Source organism: Lissotriton vulgaris, chromosome 7 (genome assembly GCF_964263255.1).
Source record: "Lissotriton vulgaris chromosome 7, aLisVul1.2, whole genome shotgun sequence".
In the NCBI taxonomy this organism is placed as follows: domain Eukaryota; kingdom Metazoa; phylum Chordata; class Amphibia; order Caudata; family Salamandridae; genus Lissotriton; species Lissotriton vulgaris.
The window spans coordinates 148593858-148617676 of NC_141695.1; the positions used below are offsets into that span (position 1 = coordinate 148593858).

Sequence of the window (23819 nt, forward strand, 5' to 3'; positions counted from 1 at the left end):
AGTGTACGGGAGCACTTGTACTGGGCTATCCTGTATGAACAAACAACATTTATGTGGTGAGTGAAAGCAGTACAACTAAAGTGTACAAACAGATTGATGTGGTGCTCTCTAACCTAACTATGCCACGCACCATGTCTATGTGGCGACGGGGAGCACTTGCCAGTGAAATCTCCCTGCAGGCATGACATGTGTCGCTCCAGTGCCCTCTTCCCTGAGTGCATACCATGCATCCCTGTTGTGACGAATGACAAATGTTGCCCCTATGAGGATCCTTAAACAGGTTGCCCCCTCCATCGTGGAGCCTATTACCGAAGTAATCAACGCCTCATTAGGTACGGGTATGGTTTCACCTAATTGGAAGAGTGCTATAGTGAAAGCCCTCTTAAAAAAAACCTCCCTAGACCCCCTAGATATGGCCAATTACAGGCCTATCTCGCTCCTCCCAGGACTGAGTAAAATCGCGGAAAAATTTGTTAACTCTCAGTTATCTAATTTTGTTGAGTCCCATGGCGTGCTAAGAAGTTCTCAAACATGTTTTCGCCTGGTTCAAGGCACTGACACCGCCTTGCTGGCAGTCATGGAGGAGGCACGCTGCATTTTGGATTCGGGGGGATCAGTGGCAGTGATCCTCCTGGACCTAAGTGCAGCGTTCGACACTGTTAACCACCGAGTGTTACTCCAGACACTGTCGGATTCCGGAGTGAGGGGGACAGCGCTGAATTGGCTTAGGTCATTCCTCAGCGAAAGATCTTTCCAGGTCTTGGAAGGGGGCGCGCGATCGGCATCCACTCACCTCCACTGTGGCGTGCCTCAGGGCTCCTCCCTGAACCCTACACTATTTAACGTGTATATGGCTCCCTTGGAGGAAGTGGTGGCTCCATTCAACATCAAGATTGTGAGCTATGCCGACGACACCCAACTGGTGTTCGCCCTCTCCCAATCCATAAAAAACTCCCAGATACTTCACGCCTGCCTCTCAAAGGTCCATGCCTGGATGGGGGACTCAGCACTGAAACTGAATGGGTCCAAAATGGAGATTATGCTTATGGGACCTAAAACCCCCTCTCTCCCCTGCTTGGCCTGGTCCAGTTGCCTAGGTCCTCTTCCTGAACCAAAGGCTTAGATCAAGAGCCAGGGCATTTGGTTGGAACAAGATCTCTCTCTCAGAACCCAGGCCTCCAAATTAGCGGGTGTCTGTTTTGGTCTCCTCCGATCGGTACGTAAGGTACTACCCCTCATTACTTTTCTACCCAGGAAGCTCTTAATCCAGGGCCTGATTATGTCTAGATTAGACTTCAGTAATGCGATCTACCTCGGTGCCCCTGATAGCACTCTGAACAGACTCCAACAAGTTCAGAATGCGGCAGCACAAACGCTTTATAATATCCCCATGTCTTGTTCTGCAAAACCAGAACTGAGGGCGTTACACTGGCTGCCAATACGGGAAAGAGTGAAATTTAAATCCCTTTGCCTTGCACACAAAATCTTGCAAGGCAAAGGCCCCCCCGTCCTTCAAAAGATGGTGATCCCGTATAAAGCCAGTAGAACCTTATGCTCAGACCAGCAACACCTGACTGTTGTCCCTAGGGTAAAAAAGGCCCGATCAGGAGGAAGGAGATTCTCCGTTAACGTCGCCACCCTCTGGAATGCCCTCCCTCTAGGTCTACGCGCGGAACCTTGTCTTCTGCGCTTTCGAAAACAACTTAAACCTTTCCTCTTCTGCTAACCTGTTCTGTCTTTGCTACTTCTGATATTCTCTGTTGGCAAAGCGCTGGGATGCTCTATGGTAACCGTGCGCTGTACAAAACCGATTTAATAATAATAACTCCGCTTTAGACACTGTTGGCAATGCCGTAATAGCGTGGGTGTCCATTCAGCAACATTTCTGTGATGGTGGAAGTGACATCATACACCCTTTCTTCCTATGATGGCATCACAGGAAGTGACACCAGGTGACCTTTGTCCCAGTTTCATCACAAGATGGCTTTTGTGACATTTGACATGAGCAATCACAGGACGTGACATCACAAAACAGTTGAAAAAGCTTTTAGTGAGGTTTTGTTCAGCAAAGGCACATTTCTTACGGAGTGTTAGTGTGCTACGACTGTTATGACAGGACAGATTCCAGCCGTGGCCCATCACCCCCTCTTAATGCAACTCTTAGTAACGTGTCTGGGGCAAAATAGTGCTTACTTAGAAAAAAATGCAATATAGAAGAAAAGCTCCGTAGATTACAATTTTGTGCACATCTGCAGGACAACATTTTAGCCAGAAAAAGATCTATGCATTACTAAGTAGAAACAAGCATTGGCATAGCCAATAGGTCTTGCCTTTGGGACCTTAAAAGTATTTAGTCATGCAACACAATATCCTTGGTGCAACATCAACTGTTGCATGGCTAAACACTTAGGGGCAGATTTACAAGCCCCTTGCACCTCTTTTACGCCGCCGTTGCAGCACTTTTGTGACGCAGCGGCGGCGCAAAAGATGCGCCATGCTGCGGGGTATTTACAGCGTGACGCATCTGAGAGATGCGTCATGTTGCGAAGCCCTGCCCAACATGAAACCTGCGTCAGGTTTCCTGTGGGCGTTTCCACGAAGGAGGGGGCGTTCCATCGCAGAAACGCCCCTGGAAAGTGACTGAGTGAAATCTACAAGATTTCACTGAATCACTTTACTAACGCTGATGCGTCAAAACCCTGCGCCTGCTTGAAGCAGGTGTAAGGCTTGACGCACCACGTTAACAGATAGGGCAAGTTGGAAAAGTGCTGGAGTTTCGTTCAGCATGCAACACAACTTCAGCACTGCGCCAACTTCATTCCCTAGATGCAACACGCATCTGTTTATTCCTGCGCCATGGTGCGCCGCATTGTAATTGCGCCGCATCATGGGTGGCGCAAGGATAAACTTGCCTGCCGTATCTTTCCTGGTGCATCTCTGCTGATTTGCAGAGATGTCTCAGGCAACATAAATCTGCTCCTTATAATGTCCCAAAGGCGAGACCTGTTGGCTATGCCAATGCTTGTCTGTCTAGGGACATCGGCTTCTGGGTTGAGGCTCACTGGTTAGAGGCGGCAGACCCGAGAGCAGAGGACGGCCCGGGACCAGGGTTCGATTCCCGGCGCGGCAGGTTTCTGGACCAGGGTCAGCGGACTCGATAATTCTCTCGCCTCGGTGCCCACTCTGATCAGCGATCACACTCGGCAACTCTGGGCATTAGCTTGCCTCATCTTCACTAACGGCCCCACCAGACCGCCGGGGATGCCTGGTCTCACCCTGGAGATACCCATTAAGGGACCATCTCTCAGGGAAGCCAGGAAGGGTTTCGCAGCGGTCGAAGCGCCTTGGGACCCTCCGGGTAAGTAGTGCGCTATATAAATGCCTATACATACATACATACATACATTAATGCTACTGCTTAGGTTGGTTGTTCTGCTGATGAGATCAGTGTGGTGTGCCCACGAGACGAGACGCATTCCTTTCCAGCTCGACTTTCACGACACGCACCCTCCCTCAGGCTGAGTCTGAGTCACAGGTAGAGATGTTTCACCCAAAACTGCAGGCAAGGCTAGCTTTTGGCTTGAGCGAGCTGGGCCTGGGCCAGGGCACTAATCTTCAGTGGGGCTCCTGGACCTCACTGCTTTAAGGACCTGCCCACAGCAGTGCCCCCTACCCTGGCTCAAGAAATTGAGTTTAAAGTCGTTCAAATAATTTTTAATGGGCTGTGAACAGCGTATCTAAAACCCTTCCAGCCCCCTCCTTTGCCCTTCGATTTACTTGTCACCCCCTGCCGCCTACACACTCATATCCTTCCCCCCTCACCCACCTCCCCGCCCCAATACAACATACCAATTAGCACCAACCTGACTAAAATAAACTGTGGGAGATTCAGGCGCCCCGGGGAAGGTGTAATTTATTTGTTTTGTCTCCAGCAGCAGTGAGGGAGGCACATTTGTGTTCTGCCAGCGCGTGCTCCGGGCACGTGCAGCCTCTGACAGCAGGCGCCACATCCGGTTGGATGCCCGGTAGGGTGGTGTAGGCAGGATGTTCCCCTCCTCTCGGGGATAAATACATCATCCCCAGAGGTGCGGTTCTCAGAAGAGCAGGAGACAGGCTCCAGCCAAGACCCTCGTCCTCACCCGGCACCTTCCTCCAGCAGCATGACGTCACTTCCGGCAGTCTTCGGTTTCCTTGCTGCTGTCTTGTATGAGGGTGAGATGTGATTCAGTATTTGTTGCACATTCCCTGTTAGGTGGGTGGATTATTGTATGTTTATTTCACACATTTCACTATACAACAAATGCAGGAAAATTGCAGATTGGAACAAAAAACAAGTAAATTCAAAATGTGCTCAAGTCTAAGTAACTTACAACATATTGAAACAAACAATAACATGCTTGTGTTGCTTAGTTGTTTTAGGAACATGTGCTCTGTGTTTAAATGAATATTCCACTTGTTATCATTTCTTTGAATTCACACAGGATCTGTCCAGCCAAGATGGCTCCTTATAAGGGCAGAAAAGAAGATTTGTAATGCTTCATTCAAGATTCTTGTTTTAAACTCCTGGTTGAGGTGTCCAACGCGAATAATGTTGGAGAGACAGTAAAACACCAACCTGGTTAATTAAAATTAGTTCCAGAATACAATCCCTATTCCCTATTCCCTATTTTATAGACAAGCATCTGAGGCAGATGTAATAGTGGAACGCGTTTTAAAGTCTCCAAAATGTTCCAGTTACGAATGTATATAGTACTTCACAACAAACATGAAAAGTGGGAAAAGAGAACAATGCATACATTTTGCACACACTCACAACACACACACATGACACACAAATTCTCTGAAAAAAGGCACAGTATAGGCATCCATAATACAGCCACACAGTAGAGTGCATGCAATACAGGATTCTGAAAGATAAGCTTCCCTTAAACACAACAGTTGACATCAAATCTCAGGCAAAAACAAAGAATGCAAAGAAAGGGGAGCAGTGCAAGTGTCCATTACATAGAGATAAGGCTGGTACAGGTATTTTCAGTGCAAACGTACCTAGCGCACAGTTTCCTTAACACAAAGATGTGGCTTCCATGACTCGCAATGTTAATGGCTCATTAATCTTGATGGTATGTGTAGCTTTGTGATTATGTCATATCTGCTAAGGTATATAGGGGTTATATGTGAAAGGTATGTTGTGCCTTGGTGTAGGAGGTCAGATGTGCAGGGTTCAATAAGGCTAGGAGTAAGCATAGTGTGGGTGATCATCCGCGAAGAAATGTGTGTGCTGCTTCTTGTATAATTATTTGCATGAACACCAATTCAGCACAGATGATCTGGCAAGACCTGATTTACTTATGGTGGTCAGAAACCAGACAGCTCAGCTAGGCAAACATTGTCCTTAGAATGGTCTGAGATCCTGGGGCCTCATTTATGAGGCTGTGCGTCACTTTTTCGATGCTGGTGTGTCACTTTTTGTGATGCACCAGTGGCGTAAAAATGTGCCTTGTTGCGCCATATTTTCAAAGTGACGCATCTAGGTAGATGCGTCACTTTGTAAACCCCTGCGCCACATTATACCTGCGCCAGGTATATTATATGCAAGGGGGGCGTTTTGACGCAAGAAAGGGTCATGGGAGTGGCGCAGTGAAATCATGACGCAAGGAGTGCGCACTGATCTTTAGTTTGCAGGGATGACAGACTGTGGCTATGCAGAACCTGTTGTGCTTGATGTGGCAATGAACACATTCCACGTTACCCATGCCTTGTGAATTCTGCATTGGTTCTGGGTTTCAAACTGAACCCATAGAGCAGTATATAGTCTGCTTCCCTTAATTACTACAGATTGGCCATTCATTCAATAGAACCCACCCAGATCACAATAAGTTGCCAATGCCAAATTGATGATCATCCTAGGCCTAAGATAAAAAACAAGACGGCCAATGATAAGTTTCATTGTGGAATGCCAACAGATCAGGTAATAAACAAGAACGATCTAACCATCCTCCATGGTAATGTTTTTAGTAGTCCCAGAGCATTGAAGGGGGCTCAAATTGTAGCAATCAGAGACTTTTACCTTTGGTTCCTCAGGCTTCATCTTACTATTGAGCCCAACACTGAGCATCAGGCACTCCATTTTGGCACTAACCCTCAGTTTAGCAGTACAATGCTTACACAGTTCTCTGTCTCAACTGTGGAGTCTCTGCATTCATAAAATTACTCTTAGCGAAATTGCATTCATAGTTTGTGAATACCCCAAAAAATTGTAAACTTACACAAAGTGTAAGTTCACCTTTGTGAATCAGGTCTTCAGTACTCAGCACAGTAAATAATATCAGTTTAGAATAATTCTCCAACCAGTGCTTTTTTTAAACAAAAAGCACTTTATTTCTTAGCATACAACTCAATAAGGCACAATTGCAAAGAGTAATCAGAATGGACATGGATGTATCTGGAGAATAATCACTGTGTTGGGGAATCTGGTAGTATGTGCTCAGCGGCAACTGTAGTTACTAGGCTGCTCTGCATGGCACTATGAGAGTGATGAATGTTCCCTTTGCTTCCAGAAGGTGCAACCCACTCCACTCCCACTTTAGGGTAGAGGCAGTGTTCTAGGTGCAAGGTGTCCTCTAGTCAGGTAGTTGCCCTTTCCCTTGTTCACAGTATGTGCACGGTACCTTATTGGAAGCTTGTGCTGCTCGCATTGGTTTACAGAAACGCTATGCTGTTCCTTCCCACCTAAATTTGATTCCAGTGCAGGGGGCATTGACTTTATCCAAGCCCTCTGTCCCTCACCACCCCTTGTTGTAAATATTTTTGTCCACCCTAAGCGTGGAAGGGTATTCTCAGATGTGAGACCCTTGCTCATTGCACCATCAGGATTCAAGCAAACCGGGCCGAAGACGGCTGTAATGCCAGAAACCGGTCCCCGGGAGCTTGTTTCCTTCCCAGTGTAAGAATTGGCTTTTGTAGTTTGGTTTGCCCTGTTCCCATCATGCACTGGGACAGGAACAGACTAATTTGCATACAGCCAGGTTCTGGAACTGGGATGGTGCAGTGAGCTAAAAAACAGTGTTGGATCAAGCCCTGATCTCTTGACTGGGTGAGATCTTTTTGCTTAATTCAGAGACTCTGTCCCTCACCACCCCTTGTTGTAAATATTTTTGTCCACCCTAAGCGTGGAAGGGTATTCTCAGATGTGAGACCCTTGCTCATTGCACCCTCAGGATTCAAGCAAACCGGGCCGAAGACGGCTGTAATGCCAGAAACCGGTCCCCGGGAGCTTGTTTCCTTCCCAGTGTAAGAATTGGCTTTTGTAGTTTGGTTTGCCCTGTTCCCATCATGCACTGGGACAGGAACAGACTAATTTGCATACAGCCAGGTTCTGAAACTGGGATGGTGCAGTGAGCTAAAAAACGGTGTTGGATCTAGCCCTGATCTCTTGACTGGGTGAGAGCTTTCTGCTTAATTCAGAGACTCTGTCCCTCACCACCCCTTGTTGTAAATATTTTTGTCCACCCTAAGCGTGGAAGGGTATTCTCAGATGTGAGACCCTTGCTCATTGCACCATCAGGATTCAAGCAAACCGGGCCGAAGATGGCTGTAATGCCAGAAACCGGTCCCCGGGAGCTTGTTTCCTTCCCAGTGTAAGAATTGGCTTTTGTAGTTTGGTTTGCCCTGTTCCCATCATGCACTGGGACAGGAACAGACTAATTTGCATACAGCCAGGTTCTGAAACTGGGATGGTGCAGTGAGCTAAAAAACGGTGTTGGATCTAGCCCTGATCTCTTGACTGGGTGAGAGCTTTCTGCTTAATTCAGAGACTCTGTCCCTCACCACCCCTTGTTGTAAATATTTATCCAAGCCCAGGCATAATAATTGCCATGCTCCATCTCTGGTGGCTAGAGTGCAGGTGCACACTCTTCATACACAGTAGGTTGGTGACACACAACTTTTGAGGAACTTATTCCACTTGGCTCCTGGTGATCGTGGGAGACTTCCTCACTCAATTACCTCTTGGCGCAACAATACCGCCCAGTGAATAACGGAGCAATCAAGGGGCAAGGACAGTCCCTGCAGTACAGAGAGACTTATGTTCCCCTCACATCCTACAGTATAGATCAAGGGAGTACTCAGAAAATTAGAATACCCCAAACCTTGAAACAAAAATCTTTAGGCACCAAGCAAGCAAAGCCAGTCATTGCACACCCCCTGCCCCCCCTAGAAGAGCTTGCTTGTCTCTTTCTTCCAAGTAACTATCAATTCCATATCCACATCTTTTCATCCTTCTACCCATCTGCTGGTAATCACTATTTCACCTTTACATTCTGACATCCATTCAGTCTTTCTTGCAACATTCAATCTGTCCCCATTTCATCCATCTGTCTGCCCCTCCATAGCCAAACCTATCCATCTATCTTCAAACCTATCTATCACACATGTCCAGTCATTCACTTAGTCATCCATCCTTTCCCTTATCAATCCCTCTTTCATCCAGTTATTTATCCATCCATCTCTTCGTTCATCCATCCAGCCACACATTTGCTCATCCATCTACCCTTTCACTCATCCAACCATCCATTCTTTCCCTCTACACATCCATACTTTATCCCTTTCACTCATCTATCCATCGTTTTACTCAGCCATTCATCCCTGCAATCATTCATCTACCCTTCAACCCTTCCCTCCACATATTCACCCATTTACTATTTCACTTATCCATTCAAATCAAATAAAAATGAGCTTTCTTCGGTTTTCATTTTAAAGCACAAAAGAAAGATTAAAACACAATTTTATAATTACATTTCGCATTATTATATAATTCCTAAGAATTTCATTTAAAAGTTAGCAGCATTTTAAAAGTCTAAAAATAATTAAAAACTAAGACCTAACAGCAAACTTTTAAGAAAGGCAAAATTCATATGTTCTTCCTATGTTTGATCATACACTTCAAAAATAGAGCAATATTTCTCACGAAGCAATCATTATCTAGACTCTGCAGAGCAAGGTAGGCTGGACGGCATTGCCTCATACCCCATAGTTTCAAAATGGGTTTGATCCACCTTCTCCTCTGTTCTAAATCGAATTTGCAGAACAGGACTACGTGGATTGATGTTTGTGGAGAAACTCTATCACAGGGGCAGTTTGGGAAGCTTTTAGACCAATCATTTACTGCCGGAAAATGTACTAAACGATGAAATACATCAAGTCTGAGACGTGTAAGGGGGAATCTATCATACCCGCTTAATGTGCAGGCTAAATATGGTTGCATGCCAATGGTAGACCGCATCTTTTGGTTAGTTTGAACCGACGGCTTCAATGCCTCGATGGCAAATCTATTTGCCTCCATATGGGTCATGCATTTGCTTTTTTAACACCTTTTTCAAGATAGAGCACATCAGAGAAGGATTATGGTAATATACTGGCTTGCCTAAATAGACATGAAAACTTTAATATATGCTTCAGCCACCTGATCTCTAATGCGTGTTCTACTTTAAGACTATCACTTAAAACATTGCGGTTAAATGGAGTTTTCATCGAGGACCCGATCTGGTGCCATAGCAGCACTGTTTGTGTTTTTATTATATCTGTAATGTATTGTAGTCCCAGTTCGGTATGACAGATGTAGGTTGGTGTGCATCGTGGGACCGCCAACAGGTACCTTAAGAAACCTTTCTCCTCCCTCTGAATATCATTTTTATCGCAGTATCCCAATATTCCCCACCATAGATGGCTGTACTGACACATCTGGCTTGATAAATATAGATCAGCTCTACTGGGGGTCTCTTTCCTAGCTTTTTTGAAAAATTCACTAGGGCTGTTGTTGTTCTCATAAAATGGAGTTTCCTAGCCTTGATAGCCTGACCCCATAGGCCCTTATGGTCAATTAAAATTCCTAAATAGAGTAGGTTATAGTGCATTCCACCTTTTTATTCGCTATGCCGGTGTCTCTCTGTTTTTTACCACTTGTCCCACAGCTCATTATGAACGTTTTAGAAATATTTATTCTCAGGCCTAGGTTTCTCATAGACTCATTATAGCTATCAAGAACCATTTGTGTATGGGCCATAATTACAGCGTTGTCCACTTATCCATTCATCATTTCACTTACTTATCCATCCATCCACCCTTTCACTTACTCATCCATCCATTTACCTTTTCACTTACCCATTTGTCCACCCTTTCATCCAGCCATCCATATGTCCTACCTTTCGCTCTTTATCCATCTTTACATCTATCCTATTATTAAACCATCCAGCCTTTCACTGAGTTCATCCATCCCCGCAACCTTCCTCCCTTTAAGTCATCCATCCATTCACTAATACATCCAGGCGTCTATCCATCCACCTTTTCATTCAACCATCCATTCACCATTTCACTCACACATCCATCTATTTACCCTTCCTCTCATGTAGCCATCCTTTCACCCATTCAGCCATCCCTCCCTTCACCCTTTGATACAGCCATCCAAGAATCCTCCCTTTTACTCATTCATCCTTATATCCATCCATTCACTCATCCATCCATTTAACCTTTTAACACATGCAGGCAAATTTTCACTCTATCCATCCATGCATTCGCTCATCTATCCATCCATTTACCCTTTCACTCATCATCCATCCTTTCACTCAGTCATCTATTCTTCCTTTCTCTTATAATCCATCTACCCTTTAACACATTCATACATTCATCCATCCTTCCTCCCTTTCACTCAGCCATTCTTTCAATCACTCATCCATGCATCTATCCATCTGCCCCTTTACTCACCCACCCATCCACCATTTCACTCATACATCCAGCCAGCCGGGTATCCTTATTATTATGAGCTTTTGTCTGCAACATGCAGAAAGAAGAGGCCCATAAAAAACCCACCCCGCTAAAGTGAGGTGTTGACGACACCCCTGGTATAGATAAACTAAAAAGAAATGTGAGGGTGCTTGGGGGAGCCCTGAATATTCACAATTTCAGTCTGGCAAGCTCTGTACATCTTTTGTCTTGTAGACAATTCTTGCTTATATTCCAATTTGACACAGTTAATTACAGCAAACATAATCCATGCCTACTATGCATGGATGTACATGTTAAATAAGCTTGCCACATTTATATCCCATATGAATGTAGTCAAGTAAACAGTTGCCCGTAACTACCACACCACTTTGCACCGGAGAGGTAGAAAGGTCGGTTCTGCAATGGTGAAAGTGCAAGTCAATAGACACTCTTAGGTGCGGGTATCTTTGAGAGTGGAGTGGTTTTTTAACCTGAAAGGACATCTTAAGCTAGCCTAAGCTACTGCATATCTAATGGTCCATTGCTAAGGATGGAAAGGTATACCCTTTTCAACCAATTGAAGCACAAGGAGAAGCAATAAGTATTCTGAAGTAATACGTGATAGCTCTTCCTGACATGCTTGATAAGACTAATGCGAAAGAAACATTCCTCCCTCTATGGATTCAACCTTGAAACACAGCTGCAAGTCTGAGAAAGAACACCCTAGTCATCCTCCCTGAAAATTCTCACAGTACAGGAAAGTTTCACTCTGCAGTGTGCCATGGCTGTCATACTCATTAAAGGAGGGTGGGCATGGTTTGTTCCTCCAGTCCACAGAACCCCTTGTCATAGGAATTCTTCAGCACACATGCATACAGCTCTTGTGTGCTGAGACCTAGAAATTAAAGGTCTGTCAGGAACACATCTTAGGGACCTCAGGGTAGGGAAAGATGCTCTTTGTGTCAAGAGGGAGATATTTTCTATCCCAACATCACACTCTTCTGTCAAAGCCACCTTCCTGAGTAGGCTATGCTCAATGATGTACTCTTGGATAAGCCGGCACCAAAAGACAAAAAAATACAAAGTGAAAGATGCACTCAACAAATAGATTACCACGAACCCCTCTACCCACATGTGTTACACCGCGGGAGGATTTTCAGGGTCAGATCCGTGCCACATTTAGGCTGGATCAGGTGATTGTCCTTTGTACTTCCGGCGATCCTTATTATGGTGAGATTGCTGGACCAATTCCTGCTGGTGTTCTCATAAGGCTTGCTGTCTACGCTCCTAAAAAAGGGAGTCATATATAGCTGTTTCATGACCCTTAAAAAGTCCATCTGTCTGGATGAAAGGTCTCAGCTGTTCTTTCCAATTAAAATTAGTGGTTTTAATACATTTTGAATAAAAGAAGAATACTTGAAGAAAACTATGGATATGGACCTGATAATTTGTGATGTGTCTGTTTTGTCATTTTGTTAAGTGATGTACCTTTGCGACCTTTTGAAATAGGTGGCTTTTGCTTTGTCCGAGTTGGAGTGGGCAAAGTCAAAAGGCACAGAGCTTGAGACATCACCCTAGCCAAAGCCCAGAACCTGCGTAGATATGTCAAGTCTTGTTAAAAGATCCTGCTAGAGGGACACCGTTTGTAAGCCCGAAGGCTAGAGGTGCGGGCAGTGGGAGGATCAGGCCTAGGTTTAGGTTCGATCGAGGGGATACGTGGGCTGTTTAATTTTACAGAGCACAATGATGAGGTTGTGCATGAGTCTTGGGAATATGGGTTTAACCCCTTATAATTAAAGTTATGCATTGGTCACATCAGGACGTGGCACAGGGATGGAGGGTTGATGTTAAAGACCGTGTGATAATGTAGGAGGGCATCTGCTTTGGAGTATTTAGTTCCAGCTTTTGAAGCAGGTCACGTCCTTGCATACTTCAGTGTTAAGCTCCTACGATGAGTGGACCTCACTGCTTTTAACATTGGAATGGAAGTAGAGGACTTAATCCACCCAGGAAAAACATCCATAGGATAGTGGGGTGTCCTTTAGAACTCTGCCACTTTTTCTTGACAGATACAGCAGAAGGCTTAGATTTTCGGAATGTATAGCTGTCAAGGCCCAATGTCCTATGAATTGAAACTCCCTGTGCTGGCAGAATATAACTTACTTTCTTTTGTCCTATAGTATCACGGATGGCCTCTGTGAGGAGAGAGGTACCAAAAAGTCTCTAAGTTTCCTAGAATCTCCTACATGTTTTCTATATTATCAAAAAGGAGAAGAGGGACTAGCAGCAAATAAAGGCCTAGTACCCATGCTCTGAAACAATAATCAAATCAAATGGGGGTAACTGTTCCTCAACCAGAGAGATAGAAAGTAAATATATAGGTTCTAGACAGGACATTAAGGCCAGTCACAAGGACTATCCGTTGTTGCCCTCACACACCCCTAGAGATGTCATGCTTCATCATCGGGCGGGTGCTCTACGTCGGGCCGGCATTGCAATGCCCTACAGGCCCCTCAAACAATCACTTTAGCAGAGAACTTTTAGATGAGTGCAAGGTTGTCCACGTGGGATGGTTTTGTGTTGTGTTGTGTACGACAATGTGAGGTAACCCTGACTAGGGGATGTCAAGGGCTCTTTGCACCCCTCCAATGTATGTATATCTAGACCCTCCTTTTGCAGGTCCTACACTGATGTGGTATTCGGGGTGCTCTGGGCAACAGAAACCATTTTAACCCTTCTTTCAACACCCTGTCCCTCAACCTTTTTGGGGCAGAGGCTGGGACAGCGGTAGAGCAAGAAGAAGAGGACATCAAAAGTGAGTACACTGACAAGAGACCGAAACCCATTGACAAACCTGGAGTTAGACTGCTGAAAAGAAATGATTGTGAACCTCTCAGACGGACAATTAAGAAGCAGTTCTATAAATAAGCCTCAGCATCATCTTGACCCCTAGAGAAAGCCCATTTTGACTCATGGGTGAACTATACCAATTGCTCCGAAAAATGTGACTGAGATCTTTATTCTTAGACATGGAAACACTGGACCATCTGGATTCTGGTTTTAGAACACAGTCAGGATTTACCCCTACTGCAAAAATGATACCGAGTGAGATCCTCACGTCTTGAGAAAGCTGTTGTGAAGGAAAACAGAAATCTAGGATCATCAAGACTCTATAACAACTGGCAATGGATCTCAAAAACACCCCATCCGGATACCCTCGCACTCTTCAAATGGCAGTAAAACTAAAAGATATCTGTTAAAGTGACCCTTCGGGGGACTAGCAAGGCATTGCATCGCAGAGCACCTGCCTGATAATGAACCATTACATGCCTAGGGTTGTATGAGGCCAACAAGAGACAGTCCTGGGGACTGCCCTTAATGTAGTGTCTAGAGCCTAGATGTTTCTTTTATATATCTCTCCTTTAGGAACAGTTACCCCCATTTGATCTGACTACACTATTTTCCACCTGCAAACATTTTGATCCGTATTTCCAACCACATATTAAATGACTGGGGTACCATACAATTTTAATTGAGTACTATAATCTATTTGAGATATAAATGCTTTTTTTTGCTGCTTTCTTCAGTAGTGGCTATTTATCAAGGTCACTGAGAAAATCGTGAATTTCTACTGCTATTTACATGTATACTGGATAAAAAGCAGGGATTATGCACTATTTGGCCAGTGGTCATGTGAATAGGTAGCACATTTCATTATTTACCAAGCCATCAACTAAATAGCAGAGATCGTGTACTATTTGGTGGCGCCCGTTCAAACAGCAAAGAAGCTTCACTCTTTAAATGACTTTTCCCATTTGCAATTCAGAAATAATCACAAAAGCCCTTTTACGAGTCAAATACATTTTCAAAATCTTAAAGAGGGTTTTGTACATAACGATAAGCACTTTTGTGGTCAAATGATTTTGCGACATGAGGCCCTTAGTGTTGAAACAGTCTTAGATTCAGATCCTAACTTATAAGTTGGCCAGGGTAGAATTTTAATTAGGAAGAAGGAATCTGAGAAATGTTGGTAATTCCAAATTACTCTTGTCAAATTACCAAAAATTACCTGATTACACTGCTTGTGTAATTGGGAGTAATCTTGGGTAATGAACTGAGCTAGAGGGAGAGAAACATGTCATTGCAATTCTGTTACAGTTAGCTCTATTTTCTAAGCGCAGCTTGCATCCTTAGGTCCATTTTGGATGCAAGTGTGCGTTTTGCACTAAAAGCTGGCTTACTCTGCTCACAGAATTTTACATAATGCTATTGAAATTCTGCATGAATAGGCTACAGCAAATTTCACAGATTATGCCCACCAATACCTATAGGTCTTAACCGCTTCGATGCTCATGACGAGCTCAGCTCGTCATGCAGTACACTGGTCATGTGCTAATGACTAGCTAAGCTCGTCATGAACAATGGTAATCAAAGGTTCTCAGCACAGGAGGGGAATTGCTGCAGCAGTGATGGTGTTAAGGTCCCAAATATTTGAAAGTTTCCAAGTTTTTTGTCAGACACAGTGCAGAAAGAACTCTACTGCACCATTGGCCAAGACACAGGGACTTGGGAGACCCTTTATGGAACTCCTTTAAGTACACCTGCAGAGGTGGTTAATGCGAACAATGATTGAAAATTTTGCAAGACTAGTTGAAGTTGTTCACTCTGAAATTTGGATGTTCTTATCAAAATAGAACAATTGCATAGGACTCCTTATGAATGCACCAGGGACTGATTTAGAGTTTGGGGGTTGGAGTTAACTCCATCAGGATGATCGAAGACATTTCCTCCACCACCTGGGGGCACCTATGCCTGCCAAATTTAGAGTTGTCCTCCGGACAGCGGACGTCTCTCTAAGTTGATTGGAGCTGCTGGCATGGCGGTTCCTGTCTAAGAAGGAAAAATCTGACAGACAATATTGTCTCTCTGGCCTCTCTGGCTTCCTCTCTCTCTGTCTAAATCTCTCTCGGTCTCCCTCTCTCTCTGTCTCCCTTTCTCTATGTCTCCCTCTCTCTCTGTCTCCCTCTCTCTCCCTCCCTCTCTGTCTCCAACTCTCTCTTTCTCCCTCCCTCTCTGTCTCCCACTCTTTCTGTCTCCCACTCTCTTTCCTTCCCTCTGTCTCCCTCCCTATGTCTCTCTCCCTTTGTCCTTCTCCCTCTCTCTGCCTCCCTCCCTCCCTCTGTCTGTCTCCCTCTGTATCTGTCCCCTTCTCTCTGTCTCCCTCCCTCTGTCTCCCTCCCTGTCTCTCCCTCCCTCTGTCTCCCTCTCCCTCCTTCCCTCTGTCTTCCTCTCCCTCCTTCTCTCTGTCTCCCTCCCTCTGTCTCCCTACCTCTGTCTCCTTCCCTCTATGCCTCCAGCTCTCTGTCTCCCTCTCTCTGTCTCCCTCCCTCTGTCCCCCTCCCTCTATCTCCCTCCCTCTATGCCTCCCCCTCTCTGTCTCCCTCTCTCTGTCTCTCTCTGTGTGTTTCTCTCTGTCTCCCTTCCTCTCCCTCCCTCTGTCACCCTCTGTCTCCCTCCCTCTCCATCCCCCTCCTTCCCTCTCCCTCCCTCTCTTACTCCCTCTCTGCCTCCCTCTCTGCCTCCCTTTCTATCTCCCTTTCTGTCTCTCTCTCTGTCTCTCTCTCGGTCTCCCTTCCTCTCCCTCCTTCTGTCACTCTCTGTCTCCCTCCCTCTGTCAACCTCAGTCTCCCTCTTTCTCCCTCCCTCTGTCTACCTTGCTCTCCTTCTGTCTCCCTGCCTCGTCTCCCTCCCTCCCTCTATCTCCCTCCCTCTGTCTTCCTCCCTCTCTAACCATCCCTCTCTCTACCTCCCTGTCTCCCTCCCTGTCTACCTCCCTCTGTCTCCCTTCCTCTCTGCCTCCCTCTCTCTGTCTCCCTCTCGCTGTCTCTCTCTCTCTCTCTTTACCTCCCTTCCTCTCCCTCCCTCTGTCACCCTCTGTCTCCCTCCCTCTGTCACCCTCTGTCTCTCTCCCTCCCTCTGCCTCCCTCCCTCTGTCTCTCTCTCTCTCGGTCTCCCTCTCTCGGTCACCCTCTCTCTCAGTCATCCTCTCTCGGTCAGCCCCTGTCAACCTCTGTCTCCCTCCCTCTACCTCCCTTCCTCTATCTCCTTCTATCCCCCTTTCCCACTATCTCCCTCTCCCTCTGTCTCCCTCCCTCTCCTTCCCTCTGTCACCTCACCCTGCATGTGTATCAGCCTGGGCTGAGACAGCTTCCCCGACGCACACACACAGCCGCACCCAAGTACTTCACAAGTTTATAAAAGACCATTTACATGGTAATAAAGCTTGGTCTTCTTTGTGCCCCTGCATCTCCACTCTTTGACAGTCACTGGAATCGCCCGGTCCCCACAGAGCAGAGTCTGCACTGCTGCAACCGGCAGTGTTTGCAGACACTCTTTAAAATGTTTTTTAAAAACACAGGTTCGATGTCTGCAAGGTCCTCGGGCCGCCAAGGAAGGCTTGCTGGGTGGCTGGCGCCCCCCTGGCCGTACTATGAGTACCCGTGGTCTAAAGAAATCTCGAGACCAAACGTACCCTCACTACTAATCCTTATTATGAGAAGGAACCATTTAGGCATCCTAGACATTATATATACCCTTTACCTGTCTCAACGGAATAGTTCTGTGTTGTACCTTACTACTTTACTTTTATAAGATGTTATTTATACGTGTTTAGCTTGCATTTAATTGATGTATGTAGATCTTTACTGACTGTAGAGCGCTCTGATATCCATAACACTTTCAAAATAAATAAATAAATATATAATACATTGCATGTGTTCTCTGTACAGATGCACATATTCTAGTTGAGATCAATGCATATATATGTTTAATTTATGCTTATTTATGTGCATAAAAGTAAATATGTGTTTAATGACCAAATGATAGGTCTTTTCTAAAACGTTGCTATTTGACTTAATCACATGTGTTTGCCTAGGAAGCATAGGCCATTTCTTTCCCTGAGGTAACCAGTGTTTAGTTTTCTGTGCTCGTCACACTATAGTGCTGAAAGCTGAAAGCCCGTGCCGAACCACCCAGAAATCTCTCCCTGCTCTTTGTGGCCTCCTCTTCTGTGAACTGAACTTTTTACACCAGACTTTGAGAAGGTTTCTTTTTTACTGGAACTAACCTCTCCCTGTATTTGACCTGCACTTCATCATGGTCAGACTGAAGCTGTCACTTTGCCCTAGTCTAGCATGGCGAGATGACTGCTTGTGGTATTTGTGCTTTTAGGTGCAATATCTACCTAAAAATGTATAGGTGCATATCTCCAGTTCTGCTGATTGTATGTTTGACATTATGGTGTAATTGTGTTTAATAAAATATACATTTTCTAAATTGGACTGGGATTTTTCTTGGGTGCTGCATGCAAACTAAGCCTGACTGCTTTGTGCCAAGCTCCCAGGGGGCCAAGTGCAGTTTAGATTTGCGAATTTTGTGGGTTACCATGACAAGGGTTGTGGTTGTTGCTTGAGAAGGGCTTCCATTCCTCTCACCCAATCACTCAATTTCTTAAACACAGTATCTAGCCCTTAGAGTTTCACAGACCACTTGTTTTATACTGAAGCAATAACTGCTGGCCTTGGTTCTCAGTGCTATCAAAGATGGTAATCAGAGCCCTTTGTAACTCAGAATCCCTCTTTAGACCATCTGATATAATCTATATGGAGGCTCCTTCACACCCCCTTCTGTGTATCTGAGCCTTATGATTATAGGTTCACCTCTCCTGATTGCAATAGCCCTTTTATCTCCTTTATTAGCCATGACTATTGTAACTGATTACAGCCATCTGAGTTTCTCAAACTCTTTCTGCCATTCTTCACAGAGCACACTCCTTTTCACCCACCCAACTGGATACCCCTCTGAAACGTTTCAGTCACTGAAACTCACCCTCAGCCTACTGTGTCAGCATTCAATAGCATCTACTATTACTCATAGGTCAGAGTACATTAGTCTAGACCTTTTATTCTCTTTTCATGATTTTATTTTCCATCAAATACATACCAGTTCTACATCTGAGCTGAAAAAGGTGGCAATTTCAGTGGGGGTAGTCAGTCATCCTTCTCTCCAGGTCCTGTGCCATCTAGTGTTGAGCCACCTCCTGGTTCTGTTTCATATCCTCCTTTCCTGTGTTGTTTTGGTCCACTTGACCCTCACCCTGGTCCTGGTTCAACTACTTCTGGTCACCCTAGTTCTATTTTCCTTATTCTGGTGCTCCTGTATGCAGTCCATTATGGCCTTCTTCTTTGTGGTCTTTCCTTGTATTAGTCCATTCTGGACCTCTTGATCATGGTACTACGAATCCTTACCCGGATCCTGCCAGTCTGATCTTTCTCTGCCTAAATCTGTTGTCCTGGTTCTCTTGGATCTGGCACTCCTAGTTTTCATGGCTTGGGCCATTGTAATTTTCTTTCCATCGTCACTGTCTTTGTGGTCCACATGCTACTGTGTCCACAGGTCTTGTATTCCAGTATTACCTTGATCATTGCAGGATTTCTTGGTTTCCTTAATCTTGGCCCATCTAACTCTGTTTCTTTCTGGCCATCTTGGCCCTCTTCACTTTGTCCTGGTTCTCCTCCTAAGCCTCCTAATCCTGCAGGCCTGGTCCATCAGGCCTATCCTGTCCTGGGCTTCTTAGACTTTGTCATTCCGTGTTGGCCTTCCTGGTCCTCCTGAACCTGTTTCTTGTTCTCGTGGTCCTACTAGCACTGCTGTGCTGATGCTGGCCTTCTTGATCCCGTTTCCCTTTAAAAAGGGTAGTTTTGGTGCTGGTCATTCTGGCCATCACTGCACAGTCCCGGTCTTCTGACTTTCTTACATCTGATCCTCTTCACCTTTGTCCTGCTACCTATAATGATTGCTCTGGGCCACTTGGTAATCTGAAACCTGGTTCCCTAAATTCTGATCTTCATGACCCACTTAATCCTGGTTCCAGTCCTTTTGGTCAAGATTCCTTTATCTCACCTTGTACTCAATGCAATGGTCCTCTGGTTGCCCTTGGTATTGGTCCCCTGGATCTTCCTAGTCCCTATCCAGCTCATCTTGGTTTCCAGGTCCTGATCTTTGAAGTCTTCTTTAATATGGTTTTGATTCTCCTGGCCCTTGTCCTCTACTCCTTACCCGCATGGTTCTACAATATCTTCTCTTGACTTACCACAGATTGTTCTGGACTTTCCTATTCCTAGACCTCGAGTTCATGTAGTCTCTGTCACCCTGGTTTAGGATCTCACAGTCTCACCCTTATGGACCCTGATCCTGTCATAATGGGTCTAGACGTCTTGGTCCTTTATATCCCACATCAACATTCTAAAATAGGGTCCACAGACCCTGCTAGCCCTGGCCATTGCTGATTCTGTTCTTCCCGGACCAGGTCCATTTGCAATTGGCCCTTAGGCTCTCATGGATCTGATCTCTGTGGCACTCCTGTCTCTGGGACTTCTTTCCATTGGTGTCCTGGTACTGATCATCTTTGCCTCTATTCCTCGGTCTGCTATTTCTGGCCCAGTTTCCACGGTCCCTTGAGGTCAAGTGACATGCTCACGCCCTCTGAGCTCTCCAAGTCATTATGGTTTGAGCCTGGGGTTAATTCATGCCTTTGTAAAGTGGGTCCTTATCCCCTGTTCCATATCCTCCTGCTCCTCCCGATACTTCTCACTCTGGTTTCAATACCCCAAGTCCTGTTTTTTCTTGTCCTGTTTCTCATTATCTAACTGTTCCTGAGTCCGTATGGCATTATTAACCCTGGTCTGTGTAGATTAGGTCTCCCAGTGCCTGGTTCTTGTGGCTTTGGTCATTCTAGCCTTCCAGCTTGTCCAGGACCTGGGCCTTATTCTTCTACTTGTCATCATCCTCCTCTTACTAGTTCAGCAACTTCCCTCCCCAACCCCCTTCCACAATTACTTCAATCAGGTTAAGCCTCTTAAGCCTGTCACTCAGATTTTATTGGGTTTTTTGTACTTCCAGATTTCTTTTGCTGAAACAGCACTGTCAATTATAGAAATGAGGACTCCGTAGAGACAGGGCCATGCCCTTCTAAAACTGTGCTTAGCAAATCAAAACTACTACTCTCAAGGTACATTGTGACTAAAATCTTCGTGACCTGAAGGGGTCATATATGACAATGGAGCAATAATCATCTATGCAAGAAACCCACTCTCTGCATGAATAGTATAAGAAAGTGTGTTTATTCACAGACTATAGGGTAAACCTTTCCTGTGAATTTCCAAGATGTATTGCTTACTTGTCTCCTGCTTTCATTTCCCCATTCCACAGAAGCCCCCGTACCTCACTCAGTTAACCTCCTGCAAGTGTCCCAAAGCACTGTGCCCCTAAACACCAATTTCCTGCTGTACGTGTCCCTCCACTGGGACCCAGACACAGCCTATCTGTCTGTGTCCCCTGTTTGCTGCTGCTTGTCCATAGCTGCTGTGTTCCAAGGTGTGAAATGTTAAGCAATGGCAATCTCCCAAACATTGCCCAGCCCTCAAAAATCACCAGAAGGAGGATAATGAACAATAAAAAAGACAATGTATTCTCATGAGTTAATAAGACATGTATGTAACATGCGTTAAAGCCATTCCAATTTTTATTTACATACAGCAAAATACTTCGAGACTGCGGAGCAAAATACCCGTCTGCCATATCCCGTTTGATACCATTATTTCTTAGTTGAATATTTAAATTACATAAATGTTTTTATTCAAAATTGATTTTACAGTTTTTTCATCTGTAAACAGCCTGGATTAACTCACACACGTATCATTATAAAAACGAATGTACATTTGTATTTGCACCTACTTCAAATGATTCATACATGTTGTAGTATCACCATTACAAAATGGCCACCACCCTACCATTGCCTGAAGTCCCTTTTTAATTCAATACCTAAATAAATAACTCCTTTCATGCTATTTATCAGGCACCAGTCAAATTGTACATCATTTTAGACTTACTTGCCTGAGCACCAGTTCCTAAACAGACACCAGCGTCACCAGCATTTCCAGCGTCCCTGCTTTCAGCCCACATCTCGCAGCACCCGCTCCGCGGGTGCCGCTTCGAGGGAGCGGTGGACACAGCAACTTTGGGGCTAATCTGTGGAGGTAAGGCGGGAGTGGGCGCGAGGTGCTAGCGGGGCTGCGAGTGTGCGGGGACTTCGATACCCAGAAGTCCCTGCAAGACCACGGAAGAGCTTCCGGTCCGCTCTCCCTGCTGGCACGCCCCCCGCCCCCCACACGAGCCTATTTAGCGCTGGCTTGCCCTGTAACGGGTGGGAGACTTACTTGCCTGAGCACCAGTTCCTAAACAGACACCAGCGTCACCAGCATTTCCAGCGTCCCTGCTTTCAGCCCACATCTCGCAGCACCCGCTCCGCGGGTGCCGCTTCGAGGGAGCGGTGGACACAGCAACTTTGGGGCTAATCTGTGGAGGTAAGGCGGGAGTGGGCGCGAGGTGCTAGCGGGGCTGCGAGTGTGCGGGGACTTCGATACCCAGAAGTCCCTGCAAGACCACGGAAGAGCTTCCGGTCCGCTCTCCCTGCTGGCACGCCCCCCGCCCCCTATATCCTAACTTCCGCCTCCCGCAGCGCGGGACGCAGCCCGGGCGAAGACAGGGCAAAGACTGGGCCGTTCGAGGTCTGAGCGGTCTGGTCTGGGCCCCTTCTCTTATACCCTCGTCTTGCATCCTGGGTTCTGTGTTTGCCTATTCTTGTTGCCCGGGTTGCTAGCCACAGTTAGTCCACATGTGTACCCGCGTTACACGTAATAGGGCGGCCAAGGGAGGGTTGGTCCATAACGGGCCTATGGACGACTTCATTACGCGGACTAGCAAGGCGATAGATCATGAAATCAATAAATTGCAAACTAGAGTGTCCCTTGACTTGGAAGCGGCCAGGAAGCTGTCACTTGAATTTGCTTCCCATAAGAAATCCTCCCTTGGACACATAGCTTCTGTTACTTCCCCTAATCGCATTTGCATTCGGGAGGGCGCTATAACGTTGGCTGATGTTCACGATATGCCTGTTTTGCCCATCCCCTCTCCACCTCAAGGTCCATCTGCTCTGCCTGACGGCCTGCCCATTGCTGAGGGTAGCCCTCTTGTTCCCCCCATCTCTTCCCCACAATCCTTTGATACATCTCGGGCCTCCACCTTATATGGCGGCCTCGATAACATCCCGGTGAATTCCAATAAGAGAAAACGTTCCCCCAGTCCAACCTCCCCACGGAAAAAAATGCCAATGCAGGGGGCCAACTTGTCCACCATTGATAATACAATAGCTGTTGCCAGTCCGGTTACGTCTTGCTCCTCCCCATTGGTTCCTTGTGGCGATAATATCGTGGGGCAAGTCCCTTTAGACCCTGGAAGCACCCTACCACCTGAAAGATCAGACCCGGGTTGGACTAATCAAGAAGGGAGGGAGAGGGAATTTATAGGAGTGGTTTGGGAGTCTCTAAAAAATCTTCTATCTCCCCTGGATTTAAGGCTTTCTCGCATAGAGAACAATCTCCTTGAGATGGAGAAAAGCATTATCGCCTTGGCCACTCTTGGCCTGAGAGGCCTTGAACGCCAGGGTCTGATTGACAGTAACATGGTCACACAGGTTCCTACCCCACCTCCCACAGCTATCCCTGGTTTGCCCCCTAATCCCACTGTGCCCTGCCCTACCTACCCTATTCCCAAACCCCGTACCAGGAGTCTCATTACTGCAAATCTGCCCCCCCAGCCCAGGGCTAACACCTCAAATGCTCCAACAACACAATCTCATATTGGCACTACATCAGCTGCACCTAGAGCTCAGAACTCAGTTAGCTCTAGTTCCCGCCCTGCCCAGGCCCCTCGGAACAACACTACAACAGCTGCACCGAGAGTTCAGAACTCAGTTAGCTCTAGTTCCCGTCCTGCCCAGGCCCCTCGGAACAAACCCCCTACTCATTCTGCTGGGGGTCCTCATACCAGGAGTAATTTCCGAGGAGGTTACATCGATCTTCCTCCTGAAGCAAATGATTATATGGTGGTTTTGACGGGTGTCCCGGAATTAGAGAATGGCCAATATGAAGACCAGCATTCCC

The 23819-nt window shown here is 46.0% G+C and overlaps 1 protein-coding gene across 1 annotated transcript in view; it reads left to right on the forward strand.

Moving 5' to 3' along the window:
* The first annotated feature begins 4106 nt into the window (after window positions 1–4106).
* The window catches only part of LOC147701029 (phospholipase A2 inhibitor NAI-like), a 205356-nt gene continuing 185643 nt past the window's right edge, over window positions 4107–23819 (forward strand). Inside the window, exon 1 of the mRNA XM_086929841.1 lies at window positions 4107–4212. Within this exon, the coding sequence (XP_086785967.1) occupies window positions 4161–4212 (52 nt within the window). The 5' untranslated portion in view covers window positions 4107–4160. The remainder of the gene's footprint in view (window positions 4213–23819) is intronic.